The following is a 15133-nucleotide window of genomic DNA, read 5'->3' as shown; positions in this document are numbered from 1 at the left end:
GTATTTGTTAATGAAAACACAGCAACAAATAAAACCAAAGAATACTTCATGATCATGCAAATGATTAAGAGAACCAATGCCCTTTGCACTTCCTGTTCCTGTATTTGAGTCCCAGGCAAGCACTGCTCGACAAGAACGCCAATATTCTCTCTAAAACAGCACCGATGCCAAGCAAAGTGACATGGCAGAAATCCATTCATTTAAGAATACATTAGAATTTGTACAGTCCTCAGAAACACAAATTCTGGCATCTCCCCCATTTACAGATAGATTCTGGGCTTATCTTATTCTACTAGACTTGAACGCTGGTGCGGTGTCTGGAGACATCCCGATGTTGCGTGGCCGTTTTCCCATGTTTTGATGCTCATTACCAAGATCAGCAACAAACCCTCTAACCTCTGTCTTGACTGCTGGCTCATTAAATCATTCATTATATTCTATACAGAAGAAACACAGCATTTTCTGTTGCATTTCCTCTGTGATCTTTTTTTAGGGCTGGAGATGCCTGTGGGGCTGAGCTTGTGCCTGTGCATGTGGCTACCACAGCTGACCACAATGGACTTCGTCAACAGCCACAGAGTTCACATCTGCACAGCCATGTACAAAAGGAAATTCTCTTGAATGGATGTTGCAGAACATCTTCTAAAGTGACCAGTGGTCCAGTGGAACTTCATTAGTGTAATCGGAACTGAAATCTTATAATCTTATTTTCAATGATCTCACGGTCCTCTGTTACCCAATTTAGTTCATTTGAATGACTGATTTCACACATAATATCAGACTCATTTGGTAGCCCAAACTTCCATCACTATATTACATTCAGATAGTTACAGAATAATCCACAGTAAATCAGGGCTGTAATTTGTCTCATAAAAACCATTCTTCCTCATCCCCTTAAAGTATATCAGCAAATACACATCTAAGGAAGAGTTCAACTCCACACTTAACTGCTAATGCACTCCTGCACCCGTAGAAAATGGAATTTAAAATGTAGGAATAACATATCATGCTCAGTATAAAAATGGAATGTGTGTGGAGAACTGTGCATCTAGACCTGCTCCATCCCCACCCCTGCCTGCAGCTACTGTTCCTGGGGCATCCCCACATTCTACCTGACTGTGATAACCACTACAATAATACTGCCTCCAGATACGGATCAGGCTCAGCCCCTCCCCCTCATGCTCAGGCCTGGCAATGACATCATCATCAGAGCACTGTGGAATTCTGCCTGTCATCATCTGCGGAATCTCTCTTCTCTGCCTTCTCAGTATGGCCCAGAAACCAAGCCACAACACTGCAGAGGCACTGAGTGAAGAGGCCAACGCTCTTGGGGAAAACATAAAACTAGAAACAAAAATGGAGGCAGCTGGATGGGTGTTTGTTTGAACAGGAAAAAAAAATACCACAGCAAATCCTGATGAGCGCACCTTTTTTCTTTAATAAAAGTAGGAGCATCGGGCGTTCTGAGAAAGGATAGAACGGCAGTCTCCAGGGACCACAGGGAGAGTAAGCGAGTCCTGGCTTCTGAAGGAACTCCAAAGATCACTGTGGTGCTGAGCCCTCTGCTCTCTCATTTCTTCTGATGTGGGTAATACTGAAATTAGGAAAAGCAATCCCTTCCCCCATCACTTTTTTCTTCTCCTCCCTCCAGCTTTTTATCCTTATCCTTGTCTACCTTTCTTTGTTCACTGTAAACCTAAAAAGTGTACCCTCCAACCACAGGGCAGGGAACAAAGCCCAAAATAAATGTGGCCCAAAATAAATGATTTCAGCTGAAAGATAGCCATCAGAACATGTGCCAGGCTGGAAGCTTCTTTGAGAAACACGGTGATCGTGGTATACACCTCTGTCAGTCAAGGGCCAGTAGCTCCTTCCACTGGGGTGATGGAGTTAATGGGGTGAAAGGCAGAAGACAAGCTAGAGGTCACTGAGGTTGAGTTCAGGTGGGCTGTCAGACAGCTCACCCAGGTCCTCCTCGATGCTGAGGTCTTCTTCCTCCTCATCCAGCCCACTTCCTGCTTCCCCATTGTCACTTCCTTCCAAGAGATGGTGAGGTCTGGTGCCTAGTTGTCACAGAGAGAGGAGAGCATGGTCTCAGCCCAGAGTGGAGCACTCACCACAGACTTTCAGCAGATGGCAACTTTTGTGAAGGTCAAATAGTCACAATGCAGAAAAAAGGGTCTTAAAATGAGCAATTATGAATCAGTTTCAACATAACGCAGACACAATGTTCAGCATTGGAATGACACAACTAGATGGAAGAAGCTTCACTTCTGCTCTATTTAATCCTTTAATTAACCAGAACATGTAACCAGTTAATGGAGAACAAATTCTCATCCACAATGATGAGCTGAAAAGTGCCGGTTAATCCTGCAAGTTATTTACTGGAGCAAATGAAGCACCTCGTCCAAGGTTACAACAGCATGTGAACCCAGCACCTTGGAGGGGCAGTTCTGTTAGTTACAGTGCTGCTGCCCCAATCCATGGAGAGCCTCAGGAAGCACACAATGCTGACCACAGCAGATGTGCTGCAGATGTGTTCTGCTGGTGTCTCTGAGAGGCAAGGCTCTTGACTGTAGCTCTGAGGGTCGATATATATGAACATGTATATATAGCATTACATGCCTTTAAAGACAAAATTATTTTAAAGTGTTAATACTGACACATCACTACCAGTACTGAAACAGTTAATAATTCCTTGTATGTTTATAGTGCTTTTAATCTCAAAGGATCTTAATGCATTGGCATATGGGAGGAGACCCACTTCATCCTCTAATGAAGCCCTGCCTGGGAGATATGTGGAAGGCAGTCTGCCAGCAGCCCCACTACAGATCAGGTAGAGAAGCAATAGCAGCATTGTTTTACCAACTGAATTAAGGGGGACATTAGACAGGCTCTCAACTGTAAAAGCCAGCTGGGTATTTAGACAGGTCAGTGGGGTTAACAGCTTTTATGAACCCTGTTCTGGGATCGTAATGGACTAAGTAGTCAGGACCTCAGGTAAACAATCCACCCAAATGACAGCACCTCCTGCACTACAGCATCTCCACTCACCACAATGGGACACTGGTTTGACAATACTGGTCGAGGGAGAAAAGTGCCACCTACTGGACCACCAGCACTCCTACTTGAAAAAAACACCTGGTTTTCCTTGGAGGTCTCCCATTCCAGTACTGACCAGGCCCAGCCCTGCTCAGTTTCTAAGATCAGGCTACAGCAGACGGTAATGCTGCTGCCAAACACTAAGTCATAACGATCGCTTACGACATTCGAAATGGAAAGACGAGGTGCGTTAAATAATAAGGGAGATGAAGGAGATGGAGGGAAAACAATAAAAGTGGGAGTGAACAAGCAGAGGCAGCTCAAAGCCGTTGTGCTGCCCAAGGCTGGATTGTGGCTAGCGACAGGCCCCCACAAGAAGCCAATAAACAGATCTCAGGCTTCTGAACTTGAGAGAATCAAAGAAACCTACTATTCTGATGCGTAGAAGCATTTGTACTTGTGTTCGTTTTGATGTTTAGAGCATGTCTGCAGACACATCAGGCGATGAGTAAGCCCATCAATCCTGAATGCTACACTTACAGGCCAGGGAGCTTTCCTACCACGGCTGACAAGCCCAGACTGGAGGGAGCTGATAACCTGACCCTGTTTTCACCTTCTGAAATCTGATACTCGTGCTCATCAGGTAGGACTTACACAATTGCAGGAGCAGCCTGGTTTTCCTTGGAGGTCTCCCAGCCCAATAGCAATCAGGACCAGGTTAAGGTTAAGATCTGAGAACTCACAAGATCATTTTCCTAAACACCTAATAATTTTCCAAGTTTTATTATAACATCAGGCTTTGGAGATTTGACACAAGTTATAAGTAGAGTTTCTGAGTGTATAAATATTGTACCATTGTGAGAACTGCTGTTGAAAAGACTGCTGGCGAGATGTCAGCAGAAAGCCCAGCACTGCCCTGTACTCTTGTTTTTCTTCAATTCTGCACAAGCAAACAAGCGCACACTCACAGCAAATAAACTGCATCTATACTTAAAATGACGCACTGGCAGCCTCTTAACCCTTAAAATAAGCATCCCTAAAGACAATAGAAATGTACAAAAGTATTTCCCAAATGTACAAATAATAGATTTCCCAAAATATTAGTAACATCTGTAGTATAAATATACCCCTAAAACAGACAGAGTTGAACAAGCTCCCAGATACAGACAGATGTTTAATCTGTTCTGAGCCTGAAGATTTCTAGACTGTCACTAATTTTAGTCCAAATGCAGATGTTAATATGTCGGGGCACGGTGTGTATATAGTCAAAAACATAAATTCCAATGACATAAGCATGGCAAAAAACAAATGGCTTTTTAACCTTAATACTTCCAGCAGGATGATGATTTTGTCAAGTCTGGCACAAAACAAAAAGGACAAATTGCAACTGCATGTGACACTGCCCTGTAGTCTCTCAAACCCTCCCCCTCTTTCATTTCCCTCCCTCCCCTGCACACTTCACGCGACTTCTCACTCGCTGCCTTCTGCCAGCTCTCTCTGTCCCTCCAGCCACCCCCGAGTCCATCTGGGCTTCCTGTCCCGTTCACCCTGCCTGCTTGTCAGAGAGCTGCCGAGGCCAGAGCACTGCCCCTCGTTAGCACAGGCAGATGAGAGTCATGGAAAACCACTAATCAGCTTCCGTGACAATCCCAAAAAACTCCAATTACAGGCCCTGGGAGAGCCATATCACCCTGCAACTCACAACTGACAACCCACTGAAGATCAGCAGGTGTGAGCCTGGTCAGCACCTAGATAAGAGCCCTCCTGGGAAAGCTAAGGTTGCTGCTAGAAGAGGTGTTAGTGGGGCCAGCAGGGGGCGCTCATCCTGCGGTCTACCTGGTTCCTAATGCCCAAGTAAGGTGACGGGGATGCTATACTGTAAAAAGGCGCGGTCCTTCGAATGAGACGTAAAACTGAAGTCCTGACTCTCTGAGGTCATTAAAAATCCCAGGGCATTTCTCAAAAAGAGTAGGGGCGTAAATTTCCCATTGGCCCTTACTAATCATGGCCTCCTAATAATCCCCATCTATGAATTGGCTTAATCACTCTATTCTCCTCCACAGTAATAGCTGGTGTGTGGTGAGTGTTCTGGCACACTATGGCTGCTGTCACATCATCCAGGTGGGGCTGCATTACCCCATTACTTGTAAAGCGCTTTGTCCAGAAAAGAGCTACATAAGTGTACATTATTATTATTACTTCTGCTGTGGGGACCCCCCACCTCTTCACCTCTGCTGCCAGGCAACTGTAAATAAACCCCTGGTGCATGATGTACTGAAGGAAACACCTGAAGAAAAAAATATGAAGTACATTTTTTTACATGCTTTGGTTTAAAAAATAATTGGTGAAAGTATTCTTCAACTTTTAACTTTTCATAAATGAAATAACGAAACAAAACACTCCTGGGATTCGTAACTGGAACCAGAATCCTGGTGAGCCACCGTGCCTCTGGTGTGATTTTGGCCATTTTACCTTTCTGTAGACTGAAGATCTTTTAGTTCTACTAGAAAGCAGGAGTCTATGCTCCTTTCGTTCCTAGAACAAAGAACCCTGAGAGCATGTCAATTCAGGATCCATGGGAATGCACTTAAAGCTGCCAAAGCCCAAGATAAACGCAGCTGACATCTACATTTCTGCTCCAGGACGTTACAGACAGGCCACAGCTCCACAGGCTCACCCGAACAGCTCTTGGTGACCCTGATCTCTGACTTGCGGGCAGTGCCTGAAAGGGTTAAGGTGCCTTCAGGGATGTACTGGTCTCTAGCATGCACAAGCCTGCACTCTCAACCGCAGTGCAACAATCACCCAGCTTTAAAAAAATACCTCCTTTATTCCTTCTCTTTTGTTCCTTTGTTCCCAGAATCGCCATGCTAGGAAGGGGACGGTCTGTTTGCTATACGGCTGAAGTGCTCCTTAAGCCTGCTTTTTGAAGTGGGAGGCTTGATCTGCACCTGTGGGCTGTGCAGCTGGCAGGGCTGCTAAACAGGCTGTCACTCAGCGAACAGGGTTTAGCTCGGGATGTCCCAGACCCAGACCTCTGGACTCAATTACCTCTGAGCTCTCGAATTACTTTACTGAGCCTTCAGTTCAACTCGGGATAGTTTAATCAGACCTGTTCTATTGTTTGCTGCTGCTGCTGCTGCACATTTCCAGCTGTCTATTAAAGCTCGAGTGCCGGGGTGCTGTTGCAGGCTGCGTACACCTGATCTCTCGTACCTGTTCGAGGCTGTGGCGGGGCAGGCGTCTCGGACAGCAGGGACAGGTCCTCTGAACTGACGTCCCCCAGGCTGAGGCTGGGACTGAGCTCGCCCTCCGAGTCCTCTTCCAGCAGGTCAGAGCCCCCTGATTCTCTGGACTGCTGGTGCTGCCTCCCGCTCACACAGTCACCTGGGGACAGGAGGAATTACAGGGACAGAGGAACAGCCGGAACAATTTTATGAATGAACACAACACCGGCCTTTCCATGTCGGAACACCTGAGCTGAGCCTGGCTGAGCCCGGTGGAGCCAGAACCTCACAGGAACCGCCCAGCGCAGCTCCGGTCAATGGTGCACGGAACACAGAAGAGAAAAAAAATCTTCAAAGAGAAACATTTGGAGTCAATGACGATACAATAATTCTTTGCATTTTCATCCCAAAGCACTACCAATAGGGGGACACATCCAGCAGAAGTGCAGCACACACCTGGGTGACGGAGGCAGCCCGCCACACAGCAGATCTCAATAACAGCCACACGTAACAGCCACACGTCACTTGGCTCCCAATGGACCCAAGGCAGGTCATGTGTGTAACAGCAATGGTGTTTCACTCCCCCTAGTGGTCACAAGCCCTTAGTGCAGCACTGGTGCTGGATACATCCAAGCTCAGGATTCCCAGGTCAATATAAGTGGCACACGATCTGAGTTTTTTTTTCTGTTATGGTAACATTGGTCAAATTGCTGATTTTACCTGCCCTCCGTGTACCATGTGATGACATAGGCTGGCTGTCAGCAAGCCTCAGCCCTCTCATCTCATCCTTCAGCTCAGACACACAGGACCTGGGGGAGGCACCACCACAAAATAACAAGGTCAGAGGTGCGGTGAAAGAGAACACCACCCAAAAGCCATGACACCAGCCTTAAACCACGCAAATCACATTCACCTCACCTGATACCCTAGAATCACAATCACAAGACACAGGCTTGCAATGCTTGAAGACACAGGAACATCTGCCCAGAAGAGGATGGAAACATGATGCTAGACTCAGTTACAAACCGCACTGATTAAGAGAAGATTCCTACACATTTTCTAATATCGTTTTAACTCTACACACTGGCCCAGCCTTATGAAAGACTAACACACGTGACATTCCCTGCACCTTGAGCTGCTGCTGTGCGGAAGCTGGCAGCTCGATCAAAGCAGAACTGTTGGGCTCTGGTGGACTGTGGGACTGACAGCAACCAGCTGTGCAAGATGTACCGAGCAGAACTCCCCTCACCTGGCACAAAGCAAAACAGTCTCAGTCTGAAGAATCTGGCTCCAGCTGTGTACGATGGCTTTCAGAGGACTGGATAGCTTGAGTGCCTCTCAGGATGTCAGGTCCCAGAGGAAGATGCACCCCCACCCCCAGAGCCCACCGCTGTGGCCTGTTCTACACCCCTGAGCGGCGCTCTGACCTGAGGCTGTGCAGATCATGATGTGCGCTCTGCTGCTGCGACAGCGTCCTCGTCAGGTCCTCCGCGTGGCCCCTGTAGCTGTCCGCCAGGCTTTCCAGCATCTGCAGACGACAGAGGTCTGAGCACAGTTCTTTCAGAGCCACTCCATGCCGAGGTCTTTCTGTATTCGTGTGTGAGCAGGTGTTTTTCATATAACAGGGGGATTCCCGGTGCACCTACCTTGGTATTGCGCTCATACTGTCGCCTCATGTCCCTGGTCTCTGAGATCTGGCTCAGCAGGTCATCCTCCTGCCTTCCTGCAAGGCCACACATATACGAAGAGCAAGTCCTCAGTGCCCAGGAGGCTCACAGATCACTCCCTGTGGGAAATACAGCGCAAGCCTTCCCTGCACGTCCCATTCTGCACCGCAGCAGTAAGCAGACTGTCAGTGTGGAACACAATGCACGACTCGCACAGAAGCCCCACGGTGACACGCAGTCATCGTGATTTCATCATGAGAGATTTCTTACAAGGCCAGCTACATTATACACCAACCCACCAGGGCACCACACTGGCTCACTTCAAAGATGTGCTGCATGAGGGTCATGTATGAGAAGCTGGGCTTCAGTGTTTATTATTAGATGCAAAACGTGACAGTTTTCGTTTGTTCATCAGTTTACTGCTCTTTAGACACTTCTACAAGAAAGTTTTAAGTTATTTAAAAAAATGTAGGTCATATTCTGGATCTAGCTTTCAGTCTTACGGCTTCCACCTATAAAGAGTTGTTATACTGGAGTGATGTACAGAGGTGTGACCTCCTGTTACAAAAGATTTCACTCCGTTTTTCAAAAAGACACAGACTCTTAAACTTCTGATCTGAATGAATTAGGTTTCAGAACCTGAAAAAGTAAAAAGGCCATAAGAGAGCAGCATCTTAAATCCATACTATCTTGCATTTAGCTTCAATGGCACAGCTTGTGTTTTGATCACATTAACCGGATCATCAAATGTGCCAGCAATTAAGTAGCTGATCACAAGCAATCTTGACAATGGAGTGAAGTCTTTAATTGAGTTTGATTACATTTCATTTAAAACCTAATTTTCATAAAACTACCCAAGCCGCCACAATTGTAGCGAAGGAGTTTGAGAGCTGAAACTCTTCAGAGTCTACTGTGCATCTTCCCAAGTGTCATTGCAAACTGTAATGAGAAGATATCATTTGTACTATAATATTATAACATATAGCAGCACAACATAAAATTCAATGGGCTGTGTGACATCACTAAATGGACACTCAATAAAACCATTCCTCTAGGTTTGTTCAGATAAGAACCTGCATCAGGGTCAGTTAGGGTCACATTCAATTTCACCTAAGTTCATAATAAAAAATCATCATGCTACTCTGCTAAACCTGACTCCAGGTTGTGCGTGGTTGTGGAGCATCCACTCCTAACAGTAACAGCGCACACACACTGCCTAAGTGTGAATTACGTGTAACAGTGAAACACGAACCAAGGGACACAAGTGGAAACAATGCGTAAGTGTATTTAGGACTGAGAGCAGGAAGCAGTGTACACAAAGGACTATGGGAGCATGGACAAAGCTGCCCTGCCACTCTGCTGCAGTTCATAACCTGGCTTCTTTCAAGAAATGGCCTGGAGAGATTCTAGGATTACATCCAATCTGTCAGGTACACTGCAGCAACTCGGCGCACTCCAAACAGTGGGGAAATGTTCTTATGTTTAATTAACAAGTGAGGTTAACCAGTCATGGGCAGGCTGGCTGGCTGGGGTGAGTCAGGAACTCACTCAGTTTGTGCTTCAAGTGATCCAGCTCCCGTTTCAGCTGCTCCATCTCCTCCCGCTGCAGTTTGCCACTGAAGCTTCAGGAACGAAAAGAAGAGATTCCATTAATGATGTAGCACGCGCATGCCCATCCCCAAACTCCTCACTCTCCTGATCCCACTGGAGCACTGTCTCCACTCTCCACCCCCGTCCCTCACAATACAACCGCCCCAGAGTATTACCCCTAATACATACCCCACCCCAATCACGGGCCTTAGCCTGCTCTCGAAAGCCTGCTAGAGGTCTGCACAAGCATGAAATTGAAGCCCGTACCCGAGACCTTGAGACCCGACCCGGCCGAGCCCGAATGGTACTGCCAAATTTGAAACCCGAAACCGACCCGAAATCGGTCACTCTCTTTTCCTCTCATGACCCACGAGGTCATAATGTTTCCATGATGAAGCCGTCCCAACTCATTTGACATTTTGAGCAGTTCTGCCTTTGTAAGTTTTCGTTTTTACTTCATCCATTGCGAACAGTTAGCTAGGCAGGCTCTGTTACACACATACGAGAGAGAGAGAACGAGCGAGCATGCAAAATGAGTTGCGAATTTCTTCTAATAAAAATCAATTTAAAACATAAAATGATAATAATTCATTTTCACTTTTGAGAAAACCATCCCGAACCCGGCCCGAAACCCGATACTTTGTCAGGCCCCGTTGGGCTCGGGTCGGGTAGCAGACCTCTAGATCCTGCCCGCCCCACCCCCTCACCTGTCCTGCCGTGCAGCCAGTCTCTCCAGCTTCTCTGTCAGGCTCTGCAGCTCCCCCCTGACCTCCCTGCGCCACTGGTCCAGCCTGCCCTCCGTCTCCGAGCCCCCCCTCTCCCTCTGCTGCTCTCGGTCCCGCAGCCTCCGCACTTCCTCTGAGAAACGAGGACAAGTCTTCAGCCCCGGGAGCCCAAACCAAATGGGGGGCTGTGGATTCCAGCTGCCGTGCCGTTCATCTCCGCCAGCGGCGATCCACTCCGTGAGCGGATCAAGGTTCCGGCTTCACCAGAAACACGGCTTCAGATGGGACTGAGACTTACAGGTGGGTAAATCAAAAGAAGAAGTAACAACAAATTGCAAGAAAATAGAGTCTTAAGGAACCAGGCCCTTTTTCTCTGGATGCCAAATTGGGAAGCTTACGCAGGTCTCCGGAAGAGCAGGACTCCACTGAATCCAGCCAGTGTCACTGCACCTTTCAGATTAATTAATTCCTTATTGATATGTTTCTACATCATTCTGGACAGAGGATCGATACAAAAATGATTTGGCTGGAGCAAAGACTCAGATGGCAATAAATGGACAGCCAGCCCCAGAACAGCATACCTCACTAAATGAATCCAGCTCCAGAAAGTAAACTAAAATGCACAGCTAATAAAACATTTGAGATTGTCTAGTGGGAAGCTAGACCTTTAGGTGTCTGATAGACTGGTAGAAAGAAGGGAAGCACAGAGGCTTTGTCAATAGGATGCGATTCTATTACTGCGGGATATCGACTTTCACAGCTTAGGTTAGCAATCTATTCCATTTAACTCCTCACATTCTAGTTGCTGAACTGTGCCGAAATAAGCAAGCGCTCAACTTCCTAAAGAGTGCCCACCATGTGTGCACCGAAACTGAAGTAATTAAGATCTTTTATGGTGTAACTCGTGCCTTTGAACCACTACAGTCATCTGGTTTCTTTCCTCCAGACAGTCTCTACAGGAGGTCCTTTGGGGGCATGTCTGCCAGTTTTCTATGCCTCTTTAAAGCAGCCTGGACCAGGAGAGCTGGGAGAAGTTGTTAAATTGATCCAATGAAATCAATAATCAGCTGATTTAGGTTGTAATAAGACCTGCAGGCATCCTGGTCCCTCCAGGACAAGGACTGAACAGCCCCAGTCTAACCATTCTGCTTACTGGTACCTGACATGACTCTGACCTTGCAGTGCCTGTAGGTGCTGCTGCTGTTTGTCTCGCTCCCTCTCCAGCAACCTCACAGCCTGCGTCAGGGACTGGATGGCCTGCAAGGAGAGGGACAGGTCACATTGAAGGCACCTGCGCCCGATGTGGGTTTTGGGGGTGGGGGGTTATGATCACTAACTGATTGTGACCAGGACTCCCCCGGCAGCCCTGTCACGATGAGCCAGCCACTGCAGGAGGCAGGATCACCTGGGCGAGACCCCTGGGGCTTACGGTGCTCTTGGCAATGAATGCGACTCTCCTCCAATCGGAGCTGGAGCTTGGCGCTGCCTGTGACGTGTTAAAAGATCAGAAGCTCGAAGGTGGGCAAGTTGGCCTACACCTAGAAGCCGAGAGGTGGAAAAACACAAACCTGGCAACTCCAGATCGAGACAGTAGAAGAAAAACTGTAGACACACCTGAATAAAAAAAACACACTGAACAATTTTTAAGAACTCGAAATGGACCAGAAATCTGGGACATCAGTGAGCTCCAAAGCGCCGTGCTTTCAGGGGGCTCTCACCTGGCTCTGGTCCTGCAGCCGCGACAAAATCTCCGGCAGCTGTCCCCACTGCTTGCCAGCGCTGGGCACGCCCGAGAGAGGGGCTGAGGGGCGGGACAGCGGGGACTCCTCAAAACACACACTGCGGAACTGCCCACTGTCGGGGTACACGTCTGAAAGCAAGAGACGGGAACGGACGTCAACGTGTTTGTCACTGGAGAGATGGCACAATGGTGCACAAGGGTGATAACTGGGGAGAGCCGGAAAGATCATCGTTCTCATTCGAATGCTCCCATTATCCCGGAGTGTTTTAAACTCGTCCTCGACACTGCCACACATAGAAAGACCCCTAGAACGCGAGTTAAAAGGTGGAGAAGAGACAGAGAATGGAGGGAAAAGTCACTGCACTTACAGTATTAGTGGCCCTTAAACAAAGATTAAAGACTGACAGGGAGACTGCCAGCCTTTCCCAGAAATGCATTTAAGATGTCCTGCTACAGAACACTTCATTCAATGCATCTAAAGAAAAAAAAATGCAGAAGTAAACACATACCTTTGGAGAAGTGACTTGCTGTGTTCAGTCTCTCCTACAAAAACAGTAGCCAGAAAAAATGAATAAGGCAGCCTTAACCCTTAACCCCTGACCTCTGACCCCAGCAAAGCCCAGCATTCTTAAGCCTGGCAAAGACAAGCTCTATGGACAAACTATGGACACATCTGAAGACAGTTTGCCAGTTCACTGATGATTCTTTTGGATCAATGAAGCTTCTAGCAAACTTTTAAGAGGATGACACTACTGCTGACTCTTGCAATCGCATGCCACTACTCCTGACTGTCGAACAACTGACAAACAAGGGATGTCATGCACTAGGAGACAGTCACATACCGGTAGACAAATTCAAGCGTGAAACATGACATTTTACTGGCTTTGGAAAAGGTTAAAACGCTTTTTATGCCCAATGCAATGACTGGAAAGACTTGAGCTGCTCAATATGGCAAATGAACTCAGATGTAAGACCTTTAAATGAGTGCTCTGGAAAAAGACTAAATATCAACAGTAACATTTTCATTCAATTGGAAGGTTTACAAAAAACCTGAACGAAAGGAAATGTTTTACTGTTGCCAACCATGAATGCAAATGAATTATATGCCGACAGAGTATCGGCTTCAACGACATGACCGAGTAGCTTCTGCAGCCCTGTGGGGAAAGACATGCTTCCTGTTCTAGGTTTTAAAAGTACTTTCAGGTAGTTTCACTCGTGCCCACTGGTTCACGTTTCACTGTTCACTCTGAGGGAATCCACTGGATTTAGTGTCTTTTGAGGATTTTGAATACCAAATCCTCTCAGAGTTTTCTCTAACCAAGACTCAAAGCTCTAGGCTAAGTTCCTTCATTCATCAGTGTAGGACATTCTCTTGCTCCACAGAATCTACCTAGTTGCCCTTCTGGAGACTGATTCCAGAGCAGCAGCTTCCCTCCAATAATGTGATCAAACTGTACCCCTCGGAGCATCCACTCCACACAGGCCCCAGCCTGACCCTCAGAGAGGACTGGAACAGTCAGGATCTCAAGGGGGAAAGCAATCCAGCCAGGGCCACAGGTCAGGTTGGGACTCACCCTGATTTTAGCCACGCTGCCATCCGCGGCCGACAGCACGGCACTCAGCTGGGAATCCCAGTTCATGACGGGCTCGGGGCTCGTCCGGCATCCACACGCTGCCTGAACAGACACACACAAGCATGCAAGCACTGATCAGTGGCCGGATAAACAAGCTCCAGCACTACATGTGCATTTGGCTCAGGAGCACAGTGGAGCAGCCAGTTCTGACCCCCCAGTGCTGCTGCAGCAGAAAGAGCACCGTCACCCTGGCAACAGGAGCGAAGAGCCCAGCTTTCGCAACAGCGGAGTTCTGTTCATCAGCGTTCTGATGTCACAATGGGGGTGTTGAAACAGCAGAGGGGCTGGGACATCTGAGACCATAACACAGCTTCACAGCGCCTCTCTGATCAATAACCCTCGATCAATAACCCACTAACACCTCCCCTCTGCACTCCATATCAAACACTTCATCTTAAATGGGTCACGTCTGACACTTTCAATTCGGTTTGCGATGACATTCTACATTTTCTCTGTTTTGTTCAGCATCGGTACACTGGGGAAGCCTGAAAAAGGAAAGGCCATTCTGACACACCCGCCTGATTTGGTAGCAGGCAGTTGTTTCTGCAAAAATACAAAGGAGATTAACCAAAAGTCAGACACTGGTCACAAAAGAAATTTTAAAAAATTACAAATTAATCTTAAGAGACATAACCCTTCCCCTTCTGTCCTACCAAATTGCATTGCTGTTACCTCCTTGTGTTCACAAGCAGAAGACTCACTCACTCTCTCTCTAGTGGCTGGTGCTGGATTAATTATTCTGAAATGAAATTCCCCATCCCAAATTGTTAATTTTGCAACACTGGCAGGTTAAGGTGTTGTCGTGTGAGACTATAGAAGGTTGTGCCGTGCCTGTAGGAAACGCTGGAAAAGTCACCGGTTTTGATCAGTTCGGAGGGACTGCCCGAGGATTACATCTGCTGACACAAAGTAAGGCACCATATCAGATACCCCTGCATTGTAGCATCACTTTCACCTGACCAAGATGCAGACTGCGTAAGAATTATAAACAGAAACCTCGTGGGGTATTGGACACGAAGGTGTTTGTACAACGCTTTTTGGTCTGCGTCTCATCTGTCGACGGCAGACTACGCAAAATATTTTTTTTTAGAATACTAAGCTAAAGAAGCCGTCTTGGGGGTGGTAGTTCAAAGGCAATAGTGCTGGTTAAAGCTAACTTGAGAAACTGGTTCATTTATTTTCGAGGTAATTTCACTGCACAGCGTAAAACTTTAAGTGGCGTGCACCACCTTATCGTTATGTCAACAGAGTGTAGGTTAAGTCATTCATGAAATTTGAAAAATAATTTTCAGTTTTCAGAAGAGACAAAAGAGTCACAATTCTTAGTAAAACGATGGTGCTCAAGAAAAGATCATAAAACCAGCGCATACTTACAATTTCGTTTTTAAAACTGGGAAAACGAGCGCTGCATTGAGTTTTTTATCATAATCCTTCTATATCTCTTTTAAATCACCTACAACTGTCGCGCCGCTTTCACGTCTTGCGTCTCTGCTACTGTGCGTGTAAA

At 47.0% G+C, this 15133-nt stretch overlaps 1 protein-coding gene across 3 annotated transcripts; it reads right to left on the bottom strand.

Annotated features, from left to right (window-relative positions):
- Nucleotides 1-1415: 1415 nt before the first annotated feature.
- LOC107078542 (peripherin) lies at nt 1416-15131 on the bottom strand. Of its 3 annotated transcripts, XM_069194421.1 has the most exons (14): nt 15001-15131; nt 14299-14365; nt 14141-14169; nt 13567-13668; nt 12502-12535; nt 11970-12121; nt 11427-11508; nt 10234-10384; nt 9485-9558; nt 7916-7992; nt 7697-7797; nt 6990-7078; nt 6259-6429; nt 1416-2063 (listed from the first exon to the last, which is right to left on the bottom strand). In XM_069194421.1, the coding sequence occupies exons 4-14, from the start codon at nt 13630-13632 to the stop codon at nt 1918-1920; spliced, it is 1143 nt and encodes a 380-aa protein (XP_069050522.1). In that variant the 5' UTR covers nt 13633-13668; nt 14141-14169; nt 14299-14365; nt 15001-15131; the 3' UTR covers nt 1416-1917. The 3 variants fall into 3 exon arrangements, with proteins under 3 accessions (XP_069050522.1, XP_069050521.1, XP_069050520.1); XM_069194420.1 differs by lacking the exon at nt 14141-14169; XM_069194419.1 differs by lacking the exons at nt 14141-14169; nt 14299-14365.
- Nucleotides 15132-15133: the final 2 nt, after the last annotated feature.

The sequence above is a fragment of the Lepisosteus oculatus genome, chromosome 9, assembly GCF_040954835.1.
Source record: "Lepisosteus oculatus isolate fLepOcu1 chromosome 9, fLepOcu1.hap2, whole genome shotgun sequence".
NCBI classification, from domain to species: domain Eukaryota; kingdom Metazoa; phylum Chordata; class Actinopteri; order Semionotiformes; family Lepisosteidae; genus Lepisosteus; species Lepisosteus oculatus.
This window is presented reverse-complemented; position numbering and strand designations above follow the sequence as displayed.

What these genes read in the sequence shown, in the direction of transcription:
- LOC107078542 (XM_069194421.1), bottom strand. Translation starts at nt 13,632, where the DNA reads ATGAACTGGGATTCCCAGCTGAGTGCCGTGCTGTCGGCCGCGGATGGC. An exon ending in GCACCTACAGGCACTGCAAG is followed by an intron (nt 10,385 to 11,426) that starts GTCAGAGTCATG and finishes CTCGTTTCTCAG; the next exon opens with AGGAAGTGCGGAGGCTGCGG. An exon ending in AGTATGAGCGCAATACCAAG is followed by an intron (nt 7,798 to 7,915) that starts GTAGGTGCACCG and finishes TGTCGTCTGCAG; the next exon opens with ATGCTGGAAAGCCTGGCGGA.